The 21,284-nt window shown below is 38.7% G+C and overlaps 3 protein-coding genes across 3 annotated transcripts; 1 reads left to right on the forward strand and 2 right to left on the reverse strand.

Annotated features, from left to right (window-relative positions):
* Positions 1–212: 212 nt before the first annotated feature.
* On the forward strand, positions 213–10,408 carry LOC116262350 (alpha-galactosidase 3). Its single transcript, XM_031641637.2, has 15 exons — positions 213–1,220; positions 1,365–1,423; positions 3,839–3,895; positions 3,973–4,007; positions 4,492–4,595; positions 6,114–6,186; positions 6,334–6,392; positions 6,482–6,547; positions 6,652–6,735; positions 6,833–6,897; positions 7,027–7,109; positions 8,306–8,396; positions 9,095–9,153; positions 9,890–10,030; positions 10,120–10,408. The coding sequence occupies exons 1-15, from the start codon at positions 1,021–1,023 to the stop codon at positions 10,237–10,239; spliced, it is 1,296 nt and encodes a 431-aa protein (XP_031497497.1). The 5' UTR covers positions 213–1,020; the 3' UTR covers positions 10,240–10,408.
* Positions 10,409–12,157: 1,749 nt separating this feature from the next.
* LOC116261768 (superoxide dismutase [Mn], mitochondrial-like) lies at positions 12,158–16,913 on the reverse strand. The gene is made up of 6 exons (XM_031640616.2): positions 16,562–16,913; positions 15,138–15,184; positions 14,924–15,049; positions 14,731–14,787; positions 13,726–13,803; positions 12,158–12,441 (listed from the first exon to the last, which is right to left on the reverse strand). Exons 1-6 carry the CDS (start codon positions 16,905–16,907, stop codon positions 12,349–12,351), a joined length of 747 nt encoding a protein of 248 aa, XP_031496476.1. The 5' UTR covers positions 16,908–16,913; the 3' UTR covers positions 12,158–12,348.
* Positions 16,914–17,688: 775 nt separating this feature from the next.
* Positions 17,689–20,652, reverse strand: LOC116262567 (laccase-3-like). Its single transcript, XM_031642043.1, has 6 exons — positions 20,463–20,652; positions 19,773–19,924; positions 19,419–19,666; positions 19,118–19,246; positions 18,007–18,969; positions 17,689–17,913 (listed from the first exon to the last, which is right to left on the reverse strand). The coding sequence occupies exons 1-6, from the start codon at positions 20,613–20,615 to the stop codon at positions 17,774–17,776; spliced, it is 1,785 nt and encodes a 594-aa protein (XP_031497903.1). The 5' UTR covers positions 20,616–20,652; the 3' UTR covers positions 17,689–17,773.
* Positions 20,653–21,284: the final 632 nt, after the last annotated feature.

Genomic DNA, 21,284 nt, shown 5'->3' on the forward strand with positions numbered 1-21,284 from the left:
TTAACCTGATAAAAGGACAGACTTCCAGAATGTTATGGGGATCTTGAGATACCGTCCTTTCTACGACAAAAATGTCTAATTCTCTCTTCAAGATAATTAAATGTCTTGTGCGGGTGAGTGTTCAACACTTGTTTTGAGATTGCCCGATGAGGCAACACTTATATGAAATGATATGGAATTCCCTTCAGGTATATGTGAGAAAGGATTGCGTTGCGACGGGCATTATTATCGTCTTTCTACCTGCCCGACTTGCAAAGAAAGTCGTTCGCAATTGAAAACATGAAACTCTTCACAATACGTTGGTGTTTGATGCGCCAAAAATGAGGACTTCTATCGAGAAGAGGCTGACATCAGATTATCAGAAGGCGTTTGATTGCATGTCATCTATATTATGATATTTAAACTTGCAATTTCTGTTTCTTTTCCTCCCTAATTCTTGTTGGGACGTTAGTAACGTTCTGTAGTACAACTTCTGTTAAAAATGATGTTCTCTTTATTACAACTTTTTTGGTTTTTCATAACGACCGCGGTAGATCCTCGGTTTTTTTCTTTATTTTTATACTTGTTCGTTTACCAACAAGTTTGTTCGTCTTTCAATAAATAAAGCGAGACGGAGTTCCTGTCACTCCCTGTAAATCTAAGTGCGATCCTTTTTCCGTCGTAAAAACTTCTTCACCGGGTGCCCCACAGCCTGCTACAACCTCTCACCCTTTTGGATTCTTCGATAAAGAGAGCCACGGTCTCTTCGACGGAATTTATCATCTGGCAGCAAACTCTGGGAATCAAGAGTTAGGGTGGCGTTTCCAGAAACACTAACCGGAATAATGAGAAGTTGATGAGGCAACATGGTGGTTTGGTTTGAAGCACACGCCACCAGTCGTTCTCCATCGCCTTAAGTCAAAGAGCTTCAAGGTCGAAGCAACAACCCAAATGTATTCCTGGGCTTAGTCACTACCACCTTGCCGTATATAGACCTTCAACTGGACAATTCGCAAAAGGATAGAAAGGGGGAGAAGGAAGATGTCGCCTCATGTATCTTTGTCCCTTCTTCTTCTTTTCGTATCTGCATTCTCTTATTACTGTATTGCTGTCCCCGTGGTGCCCTTGTTGGAGAGTGGTGAGAATTCTCAAGCACCCAAATCAAGAACCAACGTCTTTGATAATTCCAAGTACGGCATATTGCAGCTCGACAATGGGTTGGCAAGAACTCCTCAGATGGGGTGGGGATTATTGCATTTTATGGACTCATCTGCTTATTTTTGTTTTTCCTAGATGGGATGAATAGCTAACGACTTTTGCCAACCAGTGTGGTCTGTTTCCTTCCTTTTTTTCCGTTGGTTGTTTATTTTGTCTTGTTAGCGCAGGTGGAATAGTTGGAATTTCTTTGCCTGTGACATAAACGAGAAGGTTATCAAAGAAACAGGTGAGTGGCGAATTGTGCTGTTGCTTCTAGTGGAACAGGAGGACCTTTTCTCTTCAATTTTTTTGTGGGTTACTTGGTCGCTCAGTTTTGTTTCCTAATTGTTTTTCCCTTGTGTTATTGATTGTCTTTGTATGTATTTTTTTCGAGTGGAGCAGCGTAGTTTCGCTTTCATACACAAGATATATCTTGAAAGTTTTTCATTTCGATTGATCGATCTGGATTACCTCTCACATGTAGTTCTATTTGGTTTGAGTTACTATTGCTTGGGAGAACCGGAGAATCATTCAAGAATGAAAGAGAATATTGATTTTTTGGAGTCTTCATCGTTCCAAATTTATAATGCAGCTGTCTGCTGTACGATATCAGTATCAGTGGTATAAATCAAAAGTCCCTGTCTAGAACATGATGCTTCTGTTTGGGTCTTTCCCCATTTACAACCATCAACTATGTCCAGTCTCCAGCTTTTGAACAAAGGAAAACACTCTATACAAACACGAGGTGGATATCCAATGCCCATTGTTTGTGCTAATGATTGTTGTTGATATGTAATTGCGTTTTCTACTGGTGGTGGAGACGGAAATTCCACATTAATTTAAAAAGTTTTAGATTCTTAGCACACCAATTTATCAAATATGCAAATTGTTGAGAGCATCGATATGAAATCAAGAAATTTTGTGGGACTGTGGTGGGCAAGTGCCCAGACATGCCCACATGTGGCATTGCCACTCCATTTGATGATGTTAGGTTCGAAGGTAATAAGCCCGTAGCATCTCTTCTATCTGGTGAAGTGTTTGGCTTATTCCATCATTCCATATATGGGAATCAAATATTTTTCACATTGCATGCAAACTTGTTGTTTCTCTGGGAATTATGATTTCTCTTGTGGTGGGCGTACATGATCAATTCAAATGTCCTATCCAGGAACAACTATAAAATTCCAGCCTTCCATATTATCGTCGGATGTTCCTATAGATTCTTATGATACTATCAGTTTTTAGCTTCCAGGAAGTATAAGGTCTCCTTAGTGTGACACTAACATTCTCTTACAAACTGAACATTGATGCAGGATAAAGGGCTTGATGATCTCTAATTCAAATAATGTAATAGGTGATAGAAAATAATTGAATGAAATTCATCTTGGTTTTCTCAAAATGTTTCCATGACGCAGGTCCATAGTGGCTGAAAGCAGAACTCAACCTCTAGTCGTTGTATGAAGAGTGAAGTGTCCAATTTTGTGATTATGAAACAGAACCCAATTTCTTTTTGTCTCGGGCTTGAAATTGTTAGATTTGAACTTTGTCAAGATTCAGAAAAGGGCTAATGTCTTTCTATTTCAGGAAACAATTGCCATATTTTAGCTTTGAATATCATTATGGAGATCAATGTTTTCTTGGTAGACAAAATCATGAAGTTATAATTAGAAAGAAATCTATGTGGCAATGAAAATTTTTGCTAGGCATCTTAACTTTTTTTATATAGAACGACAGCACATAGAAACAGATGGTAACATCAATAAGAAAACTGATGTAAGATTCGTAGTAACAATGGTTAAGTGGCTGATCTATTGATGTGTGACGGAAGGACAGTGGATTTTCAAATATGAAATGTTTTGTGGTTGGGACTTTGGTTTGTGCATATTGACTCATTGAGCTACAGCAAGTTTTGGCTGAAATTTTCTGTGTTGCATACTGTTAGTTGTTGGATCCACTATCGGGTCCATTTCCTTTTATTTGCTTTACCCTGCCTAGGTGTTACTGGATAGTTAGGATCGGATCGGGTGGAGAAGTCTTGAATGTAATACCCCCATCCCCATAGTCGAGTAATGTATATAATCACAGAGATTAAACCCAACCATAAAACGATACCTGAGTTTTACTGGGGACCTGGGCTTCTGAGTTCTGTTACTGCATGAGCAAGAGAAAAGAGGCCTGTTAATGGCGGCTAACACATATCTAACATTTGCATATGGCCACTTAATAATGCTATATGTAACATGATTCTTCTTGTATACACATTTGATGGGGGTGTATAGATTTATGTTTGCTGATATATGGGATTATTGTGCTGTCCAGAAGGGAGGTTTTCTTTTTTATGGTTATTTTCTTCATAATCCTTGGAAATGTCAGACCTTGCTAAGACAATTTTCTCTTTTATATTTGGAGTTTCCAAGTGATGCTTACTTTTATGATACCATTTTTGTATCTGAATTTCTTCTCTGAGCTTGAAGATGACATTCTGCAAAATACAGCAGAGTAATGCTAGTTGTTTAAATTTTTTGAATGTTTTAGTACAATTTTTGTGTGGAGATTTCTTGTATGCTCTTGAAGGCATAATCTTCAAAGTATGGCAGCATATATGCTCATACTTTATGTTTGGTTTGTTTCTATGTATGACTAATGTTCATTTCATTGACAGCTGATGCACTCATCTCAACTGGATTGGCTGATTTGGGCTATGTTTATGTGAATATAGGTAATTTTGTAAAACTGCTTTTTGCAGGCAATTTGAAAGGATAAATTTGTTGTCGTCTCTGAATTTGAAATTTGCAGATGATTGCTGGTCTTCTAAATTGCGAAATTTAAAGGTATGTTTAAAGATACTTCCAATCAATTGAAGCTATTTGCAGCTGTTTTGAATTTCACTGTCACATGGTTGAACATGAAAGATTTTGAGTACATGAGTAACATGTATCTGTTTCCTTCTGATTTCTTATATTTTTTGATGGTTACCAATTTGTGTTTGATTTATTGTGAGATTAAAACACTTGTAATGTAATCCATGTTGGTAATTGTTTCAAGGAAATAGTAGATTACCTACACATGTGACTTTTCCATGTCCCATGAGAGTCTGCTTACTAGCCGCTGTCCATGAATTGTTTTCCACATTCTGTGCTGCATTCTCCTTCAGTGATTAGTTTGTTAAGTTTAAAAGAATTAATCAAGGTCCTATACATGCAGTAAGATTCATAGCTTGGTTGCATAGTTTACTTGCTAGAGAATGCTGCATGAATATTTTATTTTGGTACCGGCCTTGTGCATATTGTTGATCATAGTATTAATATATCGCAGGGCGAACTGGTACCAAATCGAAGGACATTTCCTTCTGGAATCAAGGCACTGGCTGACTATATACATGAAAGGGGTCTGAAGCTTGGTATCTATTCTGATGCTGGGTAGGTAATCTTTGAGAAGGATACACAAAATCAAAGCTTCTTTTTTATGAAGGTGGCAATAATTTTTGCTGAATATTTTACTACATCATTAAATGATTTGTTGCTATATCAGAGATTCAGAAAACTTCTCTTTTCCTTCTTAAGGAGTATTAAGGCCATGCAAAGTTGTTATCTTGAGTTTCTACTGCAGTTTAGGTCCTCAGGGTTTGTTTTGCTATTTGTCTGTGGACTTTTGCGTGTTAGATGTTACATTTTCTTTTCAGATTACTCATTCTACAAGCTTATGTGAATATTCCACCTGCGATTTCATTTTCCCCAGAATCAAGGGTTTGGTTGATCATGTTCATAGAAAGGGTCTCAAGAAACTTGGTATTCCACTCATGCTAGGTAGGTAGCTTTGAGAAGTTTAGTGCAAATCAGAGCTTCTCAGTGATGAAAGGTATTATCTGCTGGATATAAGTATATATAGAATAATTAATTAGTAGTCTCCACCATGAAAAGTATTTAGTCTACACAGGGTTCCTTTTCGAGTTTGTATTCCAACCATAGTAACAAAAAACGCGAAAGAAAAAGCAACAAATAAATTTTCCGTTTAAAACTTAAAAAAATGCGTTTAAAAAAAAAGTTAAAATGCAAAATACATGAAAAACACTTTTTTTTTGTTTTTTTCGTTTTATTCATTTTTCATCTTTTTTTAATGCCAAAAAGTTTTTTCATTTTCTAATTTTTATTTTTTGCAAATATACTTATTTTTTGATGTTCGTGTTATTACCATATTTTTGCCTTCTTTTCAAGCTCGCCATATATATACCTCAGAAAAACCTTGCCTTTTAAAACCCAAGAAAGTTTTTTGTGACTATGATCCAACTATACCTGATTTATTCCAGGTAAGTTCCTCTTCATAAGTATTAGTAGCTGCTTGTAATATTGCAACTTTGTAGTTCTGCCTGGTCGGTTAGTTGAACAACAAAGTTCTTTGGTATGTCAAAACTTCAAATATCCATACATCAAATGATCAAATAATGGAGAAAATTTCTGATAGCCTTTCTTGGGTTTGTTTTTTGCTTTGTGTATGATAATTTGCTTCCCTTTCTCACATATTTTATCTGTGTTATATTGAGTACAACATTTGTTTTTTTTGTTGACACCCTACTTTTTTATGTATTCTTTTCTCCCAACAATGTCCTGGAAGTTGGGATATCTGTAGAGCAAACTTGAATCGGATGAAGCCTTCACCATATTCAGTTCATTGGGTGTTTACATATTCAGATTTGAATACACATTCATTTGCAAGTTTGTGTTATAGTTGCATCAAATGAGCTACAAAAGATGCTGAAGTCCTAGCAAGCCTGCTAAATGGTTGAAAAGGAACTATATAACTTGGAGGTTGAAACCAAGCTAATTTGCAAGCAACTTTCTGATAATTTTACAAACTGTCATCATGTTTGGTTAGCCTGATATAAGTTTGCTTGTTTTCCTTTTTATACATTTCACCTAAGCGAAGTGAAAAATTTACAGGATCTTTACATGCCAAGTTCGGCCAGGATCCCTTTTCCATGAAACTGAGGATGCAACTACATTTGCTTTTTGGGTAAGTTAAGTCTGCAGGACTTCTTTGATTAGTTTTGACTTAGTATTAGTTTTTCATCTGTTAGTGATAGAGAAGTTTGTTAATTTATTTTGATAGTTATATCCAACATTATCTCCTCTTATGTCTGATTGCTTTTTTTTTGCTCAGGGCGTTGATTACTTGAAGTATGATAACTGTTACAATTTGGGGATCAAGCCCCAAAAACGGTGTTTAACTTTTATCTCCTTTATTATTCTTTATTTTACATGAATATTTCCTCCTCTGCATTTTTCATATCCCTTTCTTTGTATCCCAGTTATCCACCGATGCGAGATGCATTAAATGCTACTGGTCGCACCATTTTCTATTCACTTTGTGAATGGTATCCCTTTAGTCTCTTTCATTTCCTTTTATCTTTTTTCTCTTTGGCCATTTGTTGGCAAAAAGTTATCAACAAGTTTCGCAATGATCTACTTTTTTTCACAGGGGTGTTGAGGATCCTGCCCTCTGGGCAGGTGGTGTTGGAAATAGTTGGCGGACAACTGATGATATCACCGATTCTTGGATTAGGTACTGCATGGTTTTGCTGGTTTTTTTAAATAATAAAATTATATGTTTTTTTAAGTTCTGAATCTCTAACTTGTGGGTAAATATTGCTGCCTTTTAGTATGACAACAATTGCCGATCTCAATGATAAATGGGCTGCATATGCTGGACCTGGTGGATGGAATGGTAGTTAATGCTACATAAGCAATTAAATTATCTCATTGCAAGTGTCATTAACGACTGAAATCTGAAGGTTGTATTTGGAGATGAAGTTGTCCTAGAATATTGATATAGTTAGTGTTTCATGGATTGCAGATCCAGACATGCTTGAGGTTGGCAATGGAGGGATGACTTACCAAGAGTACCGTTCACATTTTAGTATATGGGCCTTGATGAAGGTCTGTGATGCTTTCTTTCTATCTTTAGTGTCCAGTATATGGATTGAGTTTGTACTATAATTCAAACTAACTTTGGGGTACTTTTGGCTTTAACTAACTCAGTTTACGTTTTCTCTTAATAAATATGAAATATTTTGGTAATTATGTTATGAACTCTTTATGGTAGCCGAGCCTTTCTCTGATTCATCACCAGGTCCAGCAGAACACTGTTTTCTGTACGTTAGGGGATTCACACGCACACACACATACATACACATCTCCTTGTGTTTTATTTTTTTAAAAAAAAAAAATGGGTGCAGGTGTTGGTGTCAAACTGGCAAATTTTTACAACCTTTTGTGTTCTTGTTTATTTTTTTCTCAAAAAAAAAAAAAAAAAAAGAAGGTTATGTAAGAACTATTCAGAGAACTACTTAAAGCTGGAGAACTCCAGAAGCCTAATCCAGAAGCAACCCTGGTCAAATCTCTCCTTGCTAAACCTGTATTCCGGAAACATTCATGTTATCTGATGCATTTTTTGTTAATAGGACGCTACTAGATTCAAAAGTTCTTAGTTATGTTTTTGTCAGATATGTAGATGTCAACTGATGCAGGTTTTTATTGTTGAAGATACATGTATAGAATGACAAAATATGCATTGTTTACAATATCTGCTCAAAATATATTTCCAACATTGCATCCTTCATCCTTCGTTTTCAAAATGATTTATTTAAGCTTGAATACCCCATTTGTGGGAGAAAATGAAGATATTATTATTATTTTTGTCAATATCTAGTAACACTGAGTTGTCTCAAAATTTTTGTCGCTTGGATTGACATGGTGCAACACAGGGCGAGACAGTGTGAAATGTCAAACTGGCATCTCTCTCTCTCTCTCTGTGTGTGTGTGTGTGTGTGTGTGAGAGAGAGAGAGAGAGAGAGAGAGAGAGACCAGTTGACCACCTGGATGTTTGGAGGATGATTACAAACAACCAGCCAGTATGATGTCAGATGCAGAATTTATCCAATCTCATTGTTCCAACATTCAACACAAATTGTGCAGATTTATGTTTTAATTTGCATCTCCTCTTGGTTCACGTTTCCGAGTACAATCATTGTTCCCATTTCCTTTCTTTTTTCAGCCAAAAACAGTTCTATTGAGTGTTTGCACTTCACAGACTATAATGCCAGAAAGATAACATCACAATCCTTGTGCCACAGGCTCCTTTACTAATTGGTTGTGATGTAAGGAATATGACTGCAGAGACATTGGAAATCTTGAGCAATAGGGAGGTTATTGATGTAAACCAAGGTAATTTTATAGCTGCTGCACCGGCAAGTATCGTCAATAAAATTTGACATGCATTATAGACCTTTATTATTGCATTAGTGTCCATGTTCTCCAGTAAACTATGGTTGACCAGCTAGATACTAGATTGGGGCTAAATATGGTAGTTAAATTGTTTTTCTTTAGCTGGCTCTCAGGCAAAACACTATCAGCGGACTGCCAATCATCATGGAATCAGCTATCAAACCACCTGTTGATTACAAAATTTGATCCTTCTCTTAAATTTCTTCAGCTTGAGAATCTAGGTTATAGGATTTCCACATGGTTATTAGGCACTTTTGTGTGTAATCCAGTAGGGAGGCATGTAATTCGGAGATCCCTCCTTTTTTTGAGCTATTATTCTAAGGTCGGTGCCCTGATTGCTACATCGATGTACAGGTAGTTCCCAGCATCTGTGATATCATTCTGCTTTTGCTGGTCCAGGATGTGCACTGAAATTTAAAAGGCACTTAGTATTTGGCAGTGGTGGTTATGGACTCTGGTCATATGTAGCAGTCCTCTTAACGGACTCCATTATCTCCCTGGGTCAAATAAAACATGGACCAGGATGTGATTCAAGTCTGATAGGCATAGCAGTCCCCTTAACGGACTCCATTATCTCCAATTTTTAGTATTAATTTTTCAACCTTCGCTCTTATTTATTTGTTGTTGTATGTATGCAGATTCTCTTGGTGTTCAGGGTAGGAAGGTTTCAACAGCTGGCAGCAGTGGGTGCAGCCAGGTTTTTTTCCGTCCCTGTATCTTAGAAATATAGCCACATGATGTCCTTGGATGGATTAGTACTGGAGAGAAGTTGCAAGTGAAATATTGCATTTATGAATTAAAGCACATACTCTTAAAGTTTTAAGAAAAGTGATTGACGAGAAGAGTATACAATTTCATCGCCCTCAGTTTGTTGAATCAATGAAGCACCTATAATTTATCATATTAGTTTAACAACTTGCCGTAAAGGGGTGTGGTGTAGTGGGGCAGGCCATGACTGCCAGGCAGATGGTCAAAGATTAGTAAACCATATTGCTTACCCTCTGCATCAGCCAAAGCAACTCCTTAACTTGGGGGCTGGGAGAAGGGTCCACATGGTTTCGAGACCTAGCTGAGCGAGAATATCTATTGACCCAGGTTGTGATTTGTGTAAAATAAAAAATTTTATACTAATAGAATTTACTGAATCTTGAAATTCTAATGTTAGTACGTGCACATGCCTTGTACAAAGGTTCAGGGAGATATCCGCAACTGTATCTTTTAAGCTAATGACTAGTGATAGCACTAAGATAAGGGATTTATTTCGACGTTTTATTTGGTAAGCACAACTTGATGTCATATGTTGTTTACATACCAATGTTCTGCTGTCCCCAGATTCCTAATGGAAAAGTCACATGGTTCTTCTGATGTACGTGTTATTCTAATTCAAGCAATTTTTCTCAAATTTGGTGTGACGATTCTTTTTGGAATTCCAGGTTTGGGCAGGTCCACTGTCTGGAGAGCGCTTGGTTGTAGCCCTGTGGAATCGATGTGACAACAGCACAGCCATCACTGTTGAATGGGAGACTATTGGCCTAGAAAATACAACTGTTGTTTCAATCAGAGATCTCTGGCAGGTAACCTTGATTTGTCTGTATTACTTTTTTTCTTAATTGTTTCTTCTCTCTTTATGCAACTGCACTGACGTCAACATTCTGTATGGCAGCATCAGGATTTATCAGAAAATGCAGCCGGTTCTTTCAGTGCGACAGTGGAGTCTCATGCTTGTGAAATGTATATATTTTCACCTTCTTCGGTCAGTCACACCATGATAGAACAAGTGTAATCGCTTTAGAACCTCAACGTGTAAACTGTATTTCTAGAATATCAATCTGTTAATAGTAATGTAAGCAGAACAGTCTCCTGGTATCTGCTATTGTCAATACTGCACAAAAATGTATCGCAGTTCCTGTTGTCCTTCCCAAATCTTTTAAAGCATTGTCCGTTTTCTTGTGCATGACGTCCCGTCATGAAACAGTTGGTTTTCTGCTGAAATGTTGTCACCCATTAGAATTGAAAGTCGAGGTTGTAAAGTGATCTCAGAATCTCTCTTGGACGGACGAGTTGAAGTGAAAACATGGACGGAACGGTTGGAGGACGGGTTTTATGGAGAAAAATTAGAAGGCATTAGACTTAATGATGAGCTCAGAAAATTTGAACCAATCATCCAATTGTTAAACCGATAAAATTTGAATTAATCTTCCATCTTGTGCTGGATTTGGTCCATCTTCATTTAGGCAGCAGTATCGAGCGACATTGCTCTTTAACATAATATGCATCGCAAATCGGCTATAGCAGACAATTGTAGCTGCTTCTGGTTCAGTTTTGCCTAATTTTTTCTTTGGCCATGTGAAATATAAGGTCAGTGGATAATGTGCCCCTTCGCGATTTTCAGGAAGACGCTACGATAGTGTCTCGGCTAGTTTCCTGTGCATTTTCTGCCACTTGGTTAAGCTCATACGTGTTTTGCTTAGCATCTGCGTAACCAGCAGGTTTTCCCCTTCTTTTTTCCTTAGGCCACTACATTTTTTTAAGAGCAGTTAAGCAACAGCAACACACTACATTTTCTCTAAGAACAGTTTAGCAACAACAAGACATTGTTATTATCTCATAAATCCACTTAAAAAAATAGAGCAAATTCATAAAACACTTGTTATTGTTATAGTTTGTTATAGTGTTTTATATTTTGGTCCTTTGGGCAAGTTCATGGAAGATGTTACTGTTACAAGACAGCCCCAAAAGTATTTCGAATTTACTTCATTTTTAAAGACAGATTCGTGAGACTTCATTTTTAAAGACAGATTCGTGAGACAACAACCAAGTGTCACTCTTGCCAAACAACTACTTATAAATCTTAGTTTCCCAACCAATTGTGAAACAAAATCTCCGGTCTAAGTTTTTTCTCTCGGAAAAGCTCATATTTTGAAGCCATCCTCTTGTCCTTGAAAGTTGAAAAGTATTTGCTTAACCAATGGAAAGTGAAAATAATCAGCATCGGTTGGGATGAATGGCAAATAATTAGTTCCGAATGTAAACTGCGAACTTTGTTATCAAAATGCACAAAAAGTTTTATGACTAAAATGCACATTTTGTTCGTCCACTGGCCTCAACAAAAAGAACCCCAACATTTAATTCCTAAGTTGACAACGACCCTTCTTTTGCCATCTTGTCAGCATCATTATGTTCATCCCACCTCTGATACTCATGTCTTGAGCATCAATCGTATCAGCTTTTGGCTTCTTTCATTCAAAACGTGAAAAGACCTTTCTTTACGTCCCTTTATGTAGTTTTCACTATCCAAATTTTCATATTCTGACTCACGCTTAGGGTCAAGATAGTATATGGGAAGCCCGACTACTTCGGAACACGTGACACTAAGTAAAAATTGCATGGTGCATTCTATTTCATAGGTAATCATTAACTGGATCTTCGGTAAATAGAGGTCGGCTGACTATTTTTAATTTTCCTATTACGGGCAATTTACATATTCCGGACGAGCATAAAATTTTTGCGCGCGCACTTCATGGCCATTTTCAGATAGATTGGTCTCTTCCTGGATGTAGACATCCACTTCTTCCGACAACTCATTTTAGTCATATTTCTTCCGAAGTTCCAGCCTCTCGTCAAAAAAATCATGTCGCCAAATATGCACAAAAAGACATGCAAACTTTCATGGCCAACTAAGCAGCAATTGAAGGAAAGAATTACAAGAGGCACAGAAAGAGGCAAAATTTTATTTAGAGGTGTCCAGTGTATAGCCTCACGTCCAAACTCAAATGCTCAGCACAGACCAAAAGAGAGTTTCACTGAAATCGACGTGCACTCTGTACCTTTCAAGATTTAACAAGGATCAAAAGAGAGTTCCGTTGAAACCAACATGCACCTTATGTACCTCTCAGGCTGACTCTTTCTCGTAGACATCACCCGCATATTTCCAATTGATAACCTTCCAGATATTCTTCAGGTAATCTGGTCTTACATTTTTGTACTGCAACAACAAATATGCTCATAAGAAAAAGGTGCACACACACGCACACAATGACACACACACACATATTTTCATAACTCCAACGACAGCATGTTCAGGACAATCATCAAAATAGGACTAAACCTCAAATACTTGGAAAAAAAAATTCAAAACAATTCAAACATATCAGCAAGGCGGAGCAAGTTTGTTTTGAGAATGTAGAGGAGGAAGGTGGGGCAGTCCACGTTTTAGCCACTAAGGAGGAAGAAAAAGAAGTTCATCAATTTTCAACTTGCACACACACTAAGTGGAAGTGGTAGGTCAAACTCTGCAGGAGGGAACTTTAATCTGCCTATCGGGTGGAATAAACATATTTCATGAGCATGATCAATGAGGTCAAAAACAAGAAAAGACAATTATGAGGGTAATTTGCATGCCTGCAGCCTTCCTTGGATGTGGTAGCCACTTATTGGGCTACTGCTCCGGAGAGAAGACAATTATGATGGAAATTTCAATTACATACAACATCTAGGTGCATATGTCTAGTTTCAACAGGAACTCTGCCTTTAAGATTCGTTTGACAACGGTTTTTAAGGCAGAATCATGGAACACTGACAGTGTTTCAGCTGCCAACCGTTTGACAGCAGGGGCACTCAATGAGTGTCCAATGAATCTACCCTAAAGATTGGGTAAATTTATGGAACACAAAAACAAGTGTTCCATGAATGTACCCCAATTTTTGTGGCAGATTCATGGACACTCACAGAATATCTACGACGCCAATTGACCCTTAATGGGCTGTTTGGGAATAGTAACAGTGTTACTGTTCTATGCGTCTGCCCCAAAAAATTGGTTAGATTTATTGGACAAAAGTATTCCATGAATTTTATCCCACTTTTAGGGGCAGATGCATGCAACAGTAACATATTGCTACTTTTTCCAAACAGCCCCTAAGGGACATAGTATGTTATAAGGAATTTGTTTTCGTTCAGTTCTTGTAAGTGGATGCTTATTGCTTAATGATATAAAGAGTCATGCATTTGATTTTGGATATTTGAAATAGAGATCTTGAAAAAGGAAAAAGAAAGGTTGAAAGATGTTGCTCGTTGTGATCCTTTTTCTAGTTCACCCCTTAAAACTGAGAGGCCTCTATTTCAAATCCACTGGAGATATGAAATAGATGGTTCTACAATCATCATCATCCTCGAGCCTTGTATGTTCCTATTGTCATGGTTGGTTGACGAGAAACAAAACATGATGATTGATTTTAAATGGGAAATTGAAAATAGAGATCAGTTATGTTACCTGTAAGTAGTACGCATGCTCCCAAACATCTATCCCTATTAATGGAACTAAGTTTGACCCCTTTGTTACCAATGGATCCTGTAAGGAGAGAAAAAACAGAAGCACAATGACTTAATCAAACTATACACAAGATGGATGGATCTAACGACACAAGACAAGCTTATATAGATTTGTGGTTTCATATATGCACAGAACTATTACAACAAGACACTTAGGTTTAATTTTTTTAAGAAATATCTTGCAAGCAAAATTCTTAGAGATCCTTCTCAATAGACAGAAAATTTACTAATGTTTCTGATGATGTATTTGGCAAGGATTAGCATATGATAGCATCACCCTACCATGTCATAAGTATAAGATCAAGAGTACCATCAGACAATATAACAAGCAAGCAAGAACGGAAGAGAGAATTGGCATTTAAATAAGAAGTCATGTGTGCTTACGGGGCACAAAGCAGGCAGACATAGACAGAGACATGCAGACAGATGTATAATTATGTTAAATCTATGGTTATAAAGGCTGCTAACTCCAAAGGAAATTGTCAACTCATAAAGGTGATTACTAGTGGACTTCTCAAAAATCTATTTGACATATCCATTTATGACTTATTTGATCATATCAACTAAATGGTTGAGATCAACGCAAACAAGTGCTCATATCTGACCTAGCATATCTCTCTCTCTCTCTCTCTCTCTCTATATATATATATATATATATATATATATATATATATATATATATATATATATATATATATATATATATAATATGTATATGGGAAGGTGTGGATTTCCCTACGCAATAGACCATTGTTCACAAGCAGAGAGCATTTCCCCCCCAAAAAAAAAACTCTTAAAATCACCCTACAATTCCATGGAACAACTGAACTTGTTTGAATATGATGCAACATAAAGTCTCAGTTTAGATTCTGTAGAACATTTCATTAACATCTCAAAATACAAGTAGATAGAGTAACAAATTCTTTTTCTTTGCTCCAGACGTTACCTGATTAGCTGTTGTTTCAACTAGAAGCTTCTTTTGTGATTTATCCCAACCAAGCCACTGTAGTAAGTAAAACATAAAAGAAGCTAATGTTATTGATCTGAAATAATAATGGAAGCTTAAAATACAAAACTAGAGACAAAATGCTATAGGAACAAAACAGAATTTGGTAGAAGACCATGAGATTTTTACTCACCACCCATCCAGAGCCCTGTAAAGCAGCACCTTCAGTGTTCATTTTCTGGATCAAGGCCTCAAAGGAGCCGAAATGTTCATCAATTGACCAACCAAGTGCACCATGTGGCGGCTCCCCACCACCCTCCTGTCAATTTACTTTCATTACTCATGCAAGATGCAACTTTAAAGTTAGACTGGAAGTAAATTCTATCAGAGATGGCCAACGAACTTACGTTTATGGGCTTAAGATTATTCCAGAAAATAGAATGATTAATGTGGCCTGAGAGAGAAAAAAATTATCAGATATTCCTCCTTCACAACATAGACATGTATACATCTTAAAGCACACAAAAAAATGCAGAAGTTCAAAAATATTTTGCAGATTGCACATGGAGCTTGAATCCTTAAGTAACATCAGCTTAAATGCAAATAAAGTTGCATAACCATCAACTATAAAGAAAGAGTAAAAGAACTTGGCGCAGGTCTTCAGGTTTAAAACCTTACAACAAAGAAATTGGACATGCATCAAAGGGACATTTTGAGAACACCAAGTGACTCACTGTGGTCTAAAATCATCCACCACATCACCGTAATAATCTATCTTCCAGGCTCTCACAGCCACATTAACATTGTAATGAAGGCGACCAGAAAAAGAGCCATCTCATCTGGTTAACAGGAAAGAAAATGACTAAGAAAATTTTGATGACCTGTGACCTGAACATAATGTTATAACCGGCCATTTTTATAGCAACTGATTTGCAGAAACATCACACCAAAACTTTGCTAAAGGTAGGTAAGTGGCAGTAAAGCTTGTTGAGAAATACACTTAATTAATTAATTAATACTCGAAAGATCTCAAACAACCATATTTTGGTAGGTAATAGACTATCGTCAATTAGCAGAACTTGCATATTGTACTTCCAGAGCAAACTTAACAAACAGGAGAGAAAATGTCCCAGCAATAAAATTTAACTGCCACTAGAAATGAAAGCCTCAACACATTACTGTACGTCCCTCAAAAGCTATAATCACAAGTCCATCGTGAGGACTTGGTAGCTAAATCAAAACAAGAAACACAATAAAATCCAATTATTAATGAATTTATCCAGTACAATATTGCAATGCGATCCACCAACAGAATCAAAAGAAAACAGCATCCGCAGTTTCAACACGCAGGTTTTCACAAACTTATAACAAGGATTCTATTTCACAGAAGTTATTGACCCACATTCCTTTCAAACGGAAACCATTACATTACCAAACAGCAGCAAGACCGATGCGCAAGACAACGTTCCCATTGTCTACTCAAGATTCATCAGATTTGAAGATAGTTAAAATTTCCGGAACTTCAACTGGCTCGAGGGCCATGATAGAGAATCCCCTTCTCCATTGAGAAACATCATCAATATCAGCCACAACGATTATAAAAGTGCCTACTGTCTCATCATTAATGTCAACCATTATCATGATTATATATAAACAAAAAAGCAGAAGATATCATGCACGAGTCCAAGTAAAGAAAAGTATACTAATTAAAGAAGATATATCCAAATCAGTGCAGGATGCAGGCCTAGGATCACCCAAAACCACAGAAACAGAATAAAAAACTATCTATGACACCAATTCCACACTAAAAAAAGTGAGAAATGGGACAGACCTCCGCCATTGAACTTGATCGCACTTTGCAGATGCACGACGGTAGACGAATCCCCTTTCTGCATCGCTTCCTCCAATTTCTCAAGGGCAGCGTTGTAATTTGTGATGTACGTCTGATGGTGCTTCTGATGGTGAAGCCTCATGATTTCCCCGCTAATGGCCGGCTCAAGGGCGCCATAGTCGTACGGGAGGTCAGGAAGAGTAAACGTCTTAAGCCCCCGGAGAGAAATTCCGGCTAACACGGCCGGCGTTTGAAACCCTAGGGCTCCTTTCCGGGAGAGGATTCTCATCGCCATGATTGCTGAGCTTGCTCGAGAGTCGAGACAGCGTCGGGTGAAACCTGACATTTGTACATGGAGTCTGAAAGACGAAACGGTGTTAGGCTGTAGCGATAATCACGAGAATACCAAACATTGGCCGGAGGAATTATCTTGGTTGATGGATGGTGAGGTTGAAGCAGGTCGGGCATGGATCGAATTTTGGACAAACGAGAACTTAAACCGGGTGGGGTTCGATTAGATTCAGCAGCCATCATTTTTGGACATCATCGGATCGATATCATATGGATTTGAACATGCAGGCAAAATGTCAGTTCCAAATATGGATCCAACTGCTACCCCTCTGGCCCCACTCTCTATTGCATCCTTCCAGCCTTTATGAAAACAATGATCCAGATATTCAAATATCTGGATATATCTGTATCGGTTCAGGTTCAGTATGATTTGGTCTGTTGAATATCCAAAAATACAGCTTTGACACGTTATCATTCATGTGCACACGCGGTCTATACCTGCCTTACTAAGAATTATGCATTCAACCATTTAGCCCATAAAAAAATTGCAGACTAATCACTAGGAGTCTATGTCAAGATATAACGACAGATCTTGTTTAGTGTCTGAATTTCTTGCAAACCACCAAAGTCTTCAACAATTTGGTAAGATATAATCAGACCACTTCGTTGTCAATGCATATTGATTAATATTGTTGTAACTCTCAATTGAGACAAGAACCATACGATCATTCCATCGATTCAATAATTTTACTAACACAGGGTAGATAGTCTCCTATTGCCCTTCACTAACAATATTGCAACAAAGAATGGAAGAAAAAATTCAGAAAGTTGTTTATTGAAAGGCAAAATTACAGGACAGAGCTACACTCAACATTACAATCAAAAGATGGATCTTCAGTCATTGAAGTCCTGGTAGAGGAGTTAGAGGTCGAGGCAGAGCGGGTAGTCCAATGGTATGGCCTCCAACGAGTCGAGCTCTTCGACGCCGTCCTCAACCAGCAACACAGTAGCGAGTCCCCAAGTTATGTGGACGTCCAGATGACAGTGCATCAACCAAGCTCCTGAAAACCATATTACTCTTGTGAGCATAATCAATCCATCTTCTTCATTTGTAGATTTTCAGAGTGATGATGAAACAAGAAGAAACAACTCACCAGGATTATCGGCATGAAAGCGTATGACAGCCCAGCCATTGACGGGAACGGCGACTGTATTGCGGTAGGGCGGGTCGATTAAGTTGAACTTGGCAGTGTCCGTCGCCGGGTCGAAGTTTCCGAACCCCTCCGCCAGCACGTAGAAGGAGTATCCATGGATGTGCATGGGGTGGTTCTCTGCTGCAACTATGTTGGTGTCCTGGAATACGATCTGCACCACGGATCCGAACTTGATGGGCATCACCTTCGTCGCCCGAATCGGCTGCCAGAGGTCCCTGCTTATGTTCTGAGCAGTGTAATCAAACACGACGGGTGGTGTTGCTGGGAAATCCTTGGTGAAAACTCCTTCAATTCCCTTCACATGCGCCTCAAGGATGGACATTTTAGTTGGAAGAGTAAAAGACATGTTGTTCATGCTGGCCGCGAACCTGGTGTTGTTCGGACCACCACACTGAATGGTCGGAGGGCACTGAATCAGGCCGAGGCCGATGGTGAAGAAGAGATTCTGATCCACCAACAGGGGCACCTTCGCAGGGAAAGCTGGCGTGTTGAGGCTGCGGAGTTGCGCGGCGAAGGCGGTGGCCGTGAAGGTATCGTTGTAGGCGGGCAGGAGCGGCATGGCCGGAGGGGGAGCGAGGGGACCGAAGCAGCAGGGGATGCCTTCATACTGTAAGATGGCTGTGGTGGTAGTGTTATCAAAGGGGATGCCCTGAGCGCTAGCATAAGCCCGGGCGGCCATGTAATACCGTCCGGGAAGTTGATTTGCAGTGACGAGAACGTCCACGGTTTGGCCCGGCGCGATCATGATGACGTTCGTCGGGAATGGCTTCGTGTACGCTGCGTCGACGGCGACGACGGTCATGGTGTGGAACGCGATGCTGAAGAAGAGCTCCCCGTTCATGCCCCCGTTTATGACCCGGAAAAGGTTGGTCTCGCCAGGCGCAACAGGAAAGATGGTTGTATCTAATATTTGATCAATGATCGACGCATCAAAACAACAGAGAAAGAAATTAACTAATTGGGCACCTTATGATTACACCTCTATGAGAAGAATGAAATGAGTAAGATGTGCAGAAGGCTTGAAGAAAGGAATTCATCGAGCGATTTATACCTGCATTAGAGCAAGGATAGAGATCGCCTGGTTGGCCATTGATTGTGAAGGCATCCGAGACGCTGGGAGCAGCACCTGTCCTGTCTGCTTTCTTAGCAACGTCCATCGGGTTATCGGTCCACCATTCACCTGTAATTGATTCGTGAAAATTAATGGTGATAACTGATATATTCTTAGAAGTTAGAACTTCTAACATGGAGCATTTAACGCTACGAAGATAAGATGATGGTGATGCTGGTGGTGGATGTAAATGTAAGTTTACATATTATGAATGAAAATGTTATGATGATGCCACACAAACCTAAAATGACGGGGAATTCTCTCTGTGGCGGTAGTAGGAAAGGGTAGGGTTTCCCAGCCTTTGGGCGGATGATGAATCCTCCGAACACCGTAGCTCTGAGCCAAGAACTGTGAGCATGCCACCACAAGGTCCCTTCTTCATTTGGGACGCTAAACCGATACGTGTATGTCCCTCCAGGTTTGATCGGACACTGCGTCACAAATTCTGGCCCGTCCGCCCACCCTGTTCTGAATTGGATGATCCCATGCCTGATGCACATAAAGATGCATCACATCCGGTAAAGTTGGAAAATATAAATCACCTCAGAAAGTCTATATATATACGGTTATAATAAAGTGGTAAAATAAGACTTACCAGTGAAGGGTGACGTCGTATTTGCACATATTAATGGCAGTGATGACGAGTTGATCACCGGTCCTGACTTCTATCAAGGGGCCTGGGTACTGACCATTGACAGTGATGACGTCGGTTGTTTTGCACAGCCTCTTCACTGGCGTTTCCTGCACCTGCTCATTCCCCACCGCCGGATAATCACGGAAGGTGGAGAGAGAAAGAGAGCAGTAGTTATTAGAACTTTGCTACCAATGTGCTTAAGGGACGTAGAGATTTTACTATTGAAATCAGATATCGTAAATATATTTGACATAATAAAAGTAATGTTCTAAACAATGGGAAAAATCATTAAGGAATTTTGCCGATTTAATTTAAATATTTTGTTAAAGTATAGTATTTTTAGTTCTAAATGATATATTTTATTAATTATTTTACACTAACGAAAAGATAGCAAATAAACAATGCAATCATAGTTTGTTCTGCTAATATTTTTTTTTATACAAGTTTGAACTCAAGTTTAAAACTTCTCGTGTTGTTCTTTTAATTTAACAAAAAACTAACCGCAAAAATATATTTATAGGCTTTGATAAAATTCTTAATGACGTTAACGTTCGCATAAAGCATTTAGTGGAATTCATATATTAAGAAAATGCAGAATAAATGATGTTTGGCCATAACCAATCTTATGCGAGAGTAAGAGAGAGGGCATACAACGAACTCATATTTGTGAACTTCTTCAGCAAGGACTTCAGAGTGATGATGCACGAAGAAGAAGAAGAAGCATTGAAGCAGAAGCAGTAAAGAGAAACGGAAGCTCCTGCATCTCCTTCCGCTGCCAAGCATCATCGTCGCGGCCGACGCCATGTCTGAGGCTTCTGTCAGTGAGAAAGTGATGAATGGAAGCAGATGACGGTGAGTTGCCGCATGCAGCGTCCATCTGCATTTTTATATGCAGCACGATAGTGGAGGTAAGAAACGGGGCCATGGTGGTTGTTCTAGAGTTGGCGGATTAGGTTTTGATTATTAAGGACGGACGTATCTTTTTCCTGGTGGTGGACCTCAAAGTTCCTCCCCCCTCCCTCTGGTTGGTTGACCCACCAAACCCCCTTCCCTAATTAAGATCTTCCTAACTATCCAACACATGCCTAGCTACAGTGACTTCTTTGCTTAGCAAGTACTGCAAGTTAAAATTTTTCAAACCTACACATCCCAATGATCTAAGCCATGACTGATCTCTTCCAGTCAACCTTCCTGCGCTTTTTTAGCTCTTTGAAAGCCTAGATCCAAGATCCAAAAATGGAATTCCAGACCTCCCGCCGACGTACCAGAATTTCAGTTTGCCGACCTTTGCTAATGCCACCAATTTCGAACGGAGAAAGGGTACGACGGCGATTGCTCTGCTCTTCGATGGGTTTGGTACAACGAAAGGATAGAGGATCTAATAATAAAAGTGAGTACTGAGTACCTTCTCCATTTTTTCTATAGACACGCGGTGCAATTTTTTCTAGCTTGGTGCTATAAGGATTACGGAGG

The sequence above is a fragment of the Nymphaea colorata genome, chromosome 10, assembly GCF_008831285.2.
Source record: "Nymphaea colorata isolate Beijing-Zhang1983 chromosome 10, ASM883128v2, whole genome shotgun sequence".
NCBI lineage: Eukaryota > Viridiplantae > Streptophyta > Magnoliopsida > Nymphaeales > Nymphaeaceae > Nymphaea > Nymphaea colorata.

What these genes read in the sequence shown, in the direction of transcription:
- LOC116262350 (XM_031641637.2), top strand. Translation starts at nt 1,021, where the DNA reads ATGTCGCCTCATGTATCTTTGTCCCTTCTTCTTCTTTTCGTATCTGCA. An exon ending in GCAAGAACTCCTCAGATGGG is followed by an intron (nt 1,221 to 1,364) that starts GTGGGGATTATT and finishes TTGTTAGCGCAG; the next exon opens with GTGGAATAGTTGGAATTTCT. An exon ending in TTCTATTCACTTTGTGAATG is followed by an intron (nt 6,548 to 6,651) that starts GTATCCCTTTAG and finishes TTTTTTTCACAG; the next exon opens with GGGTGTTGAGGATCCTGCCC.
- LOC116261768 (XM_031640616.2), bottom strand. Translation starts at nt 16,907, where the DNA reads ATGTCAGGTTTCACCCGACGCTGTCTCGACTCTCGAGCAAGCTCAGCA. An exon ending in ATAATCTTAAGCCCATAAAC is followed by an intron (nt 15,050 to 15,137) that starts GTAAGTTCGTTG and finishes GTAAATTGACAG; the next exon opens with GAGGGTGGTGGGGAGCCGCC. An exon ending in AGCATGCGTACTACTTACAG is followed by an intron (nt 12,442 to 13,725) that starts GTAACATAACTG and finishes TTGTTGTTGCAG; the next exon opens with TACAAAAATGTAAGACCAGA.
- LOC116262567 (XM_031642043.1), bottom strand. Translation starts at nt 20,615, where the DNA reads ATGGCGTCGGCCGCGACGATGATGCTTGGCAGCGGAAGGAGATGCAGG. An exon ending in TTCACAAATATGAGTTCGTT is followed by an intron (nt 19,925 to 20,462) that starts GTATGCCCTCTC and finishes GGGAATGAGCAG; the next exon opens with GTGCAGGAAACGCCAGTGAA. An exon ending in CTATCCTTGCTCTAATGCAG is followed by an intron (nt 18,970 to 19,117) that starts GTATAAATCGCT and finishes ATCAAATATTAG; the next exon opens with ATACAACCATCTTTCCTGTT.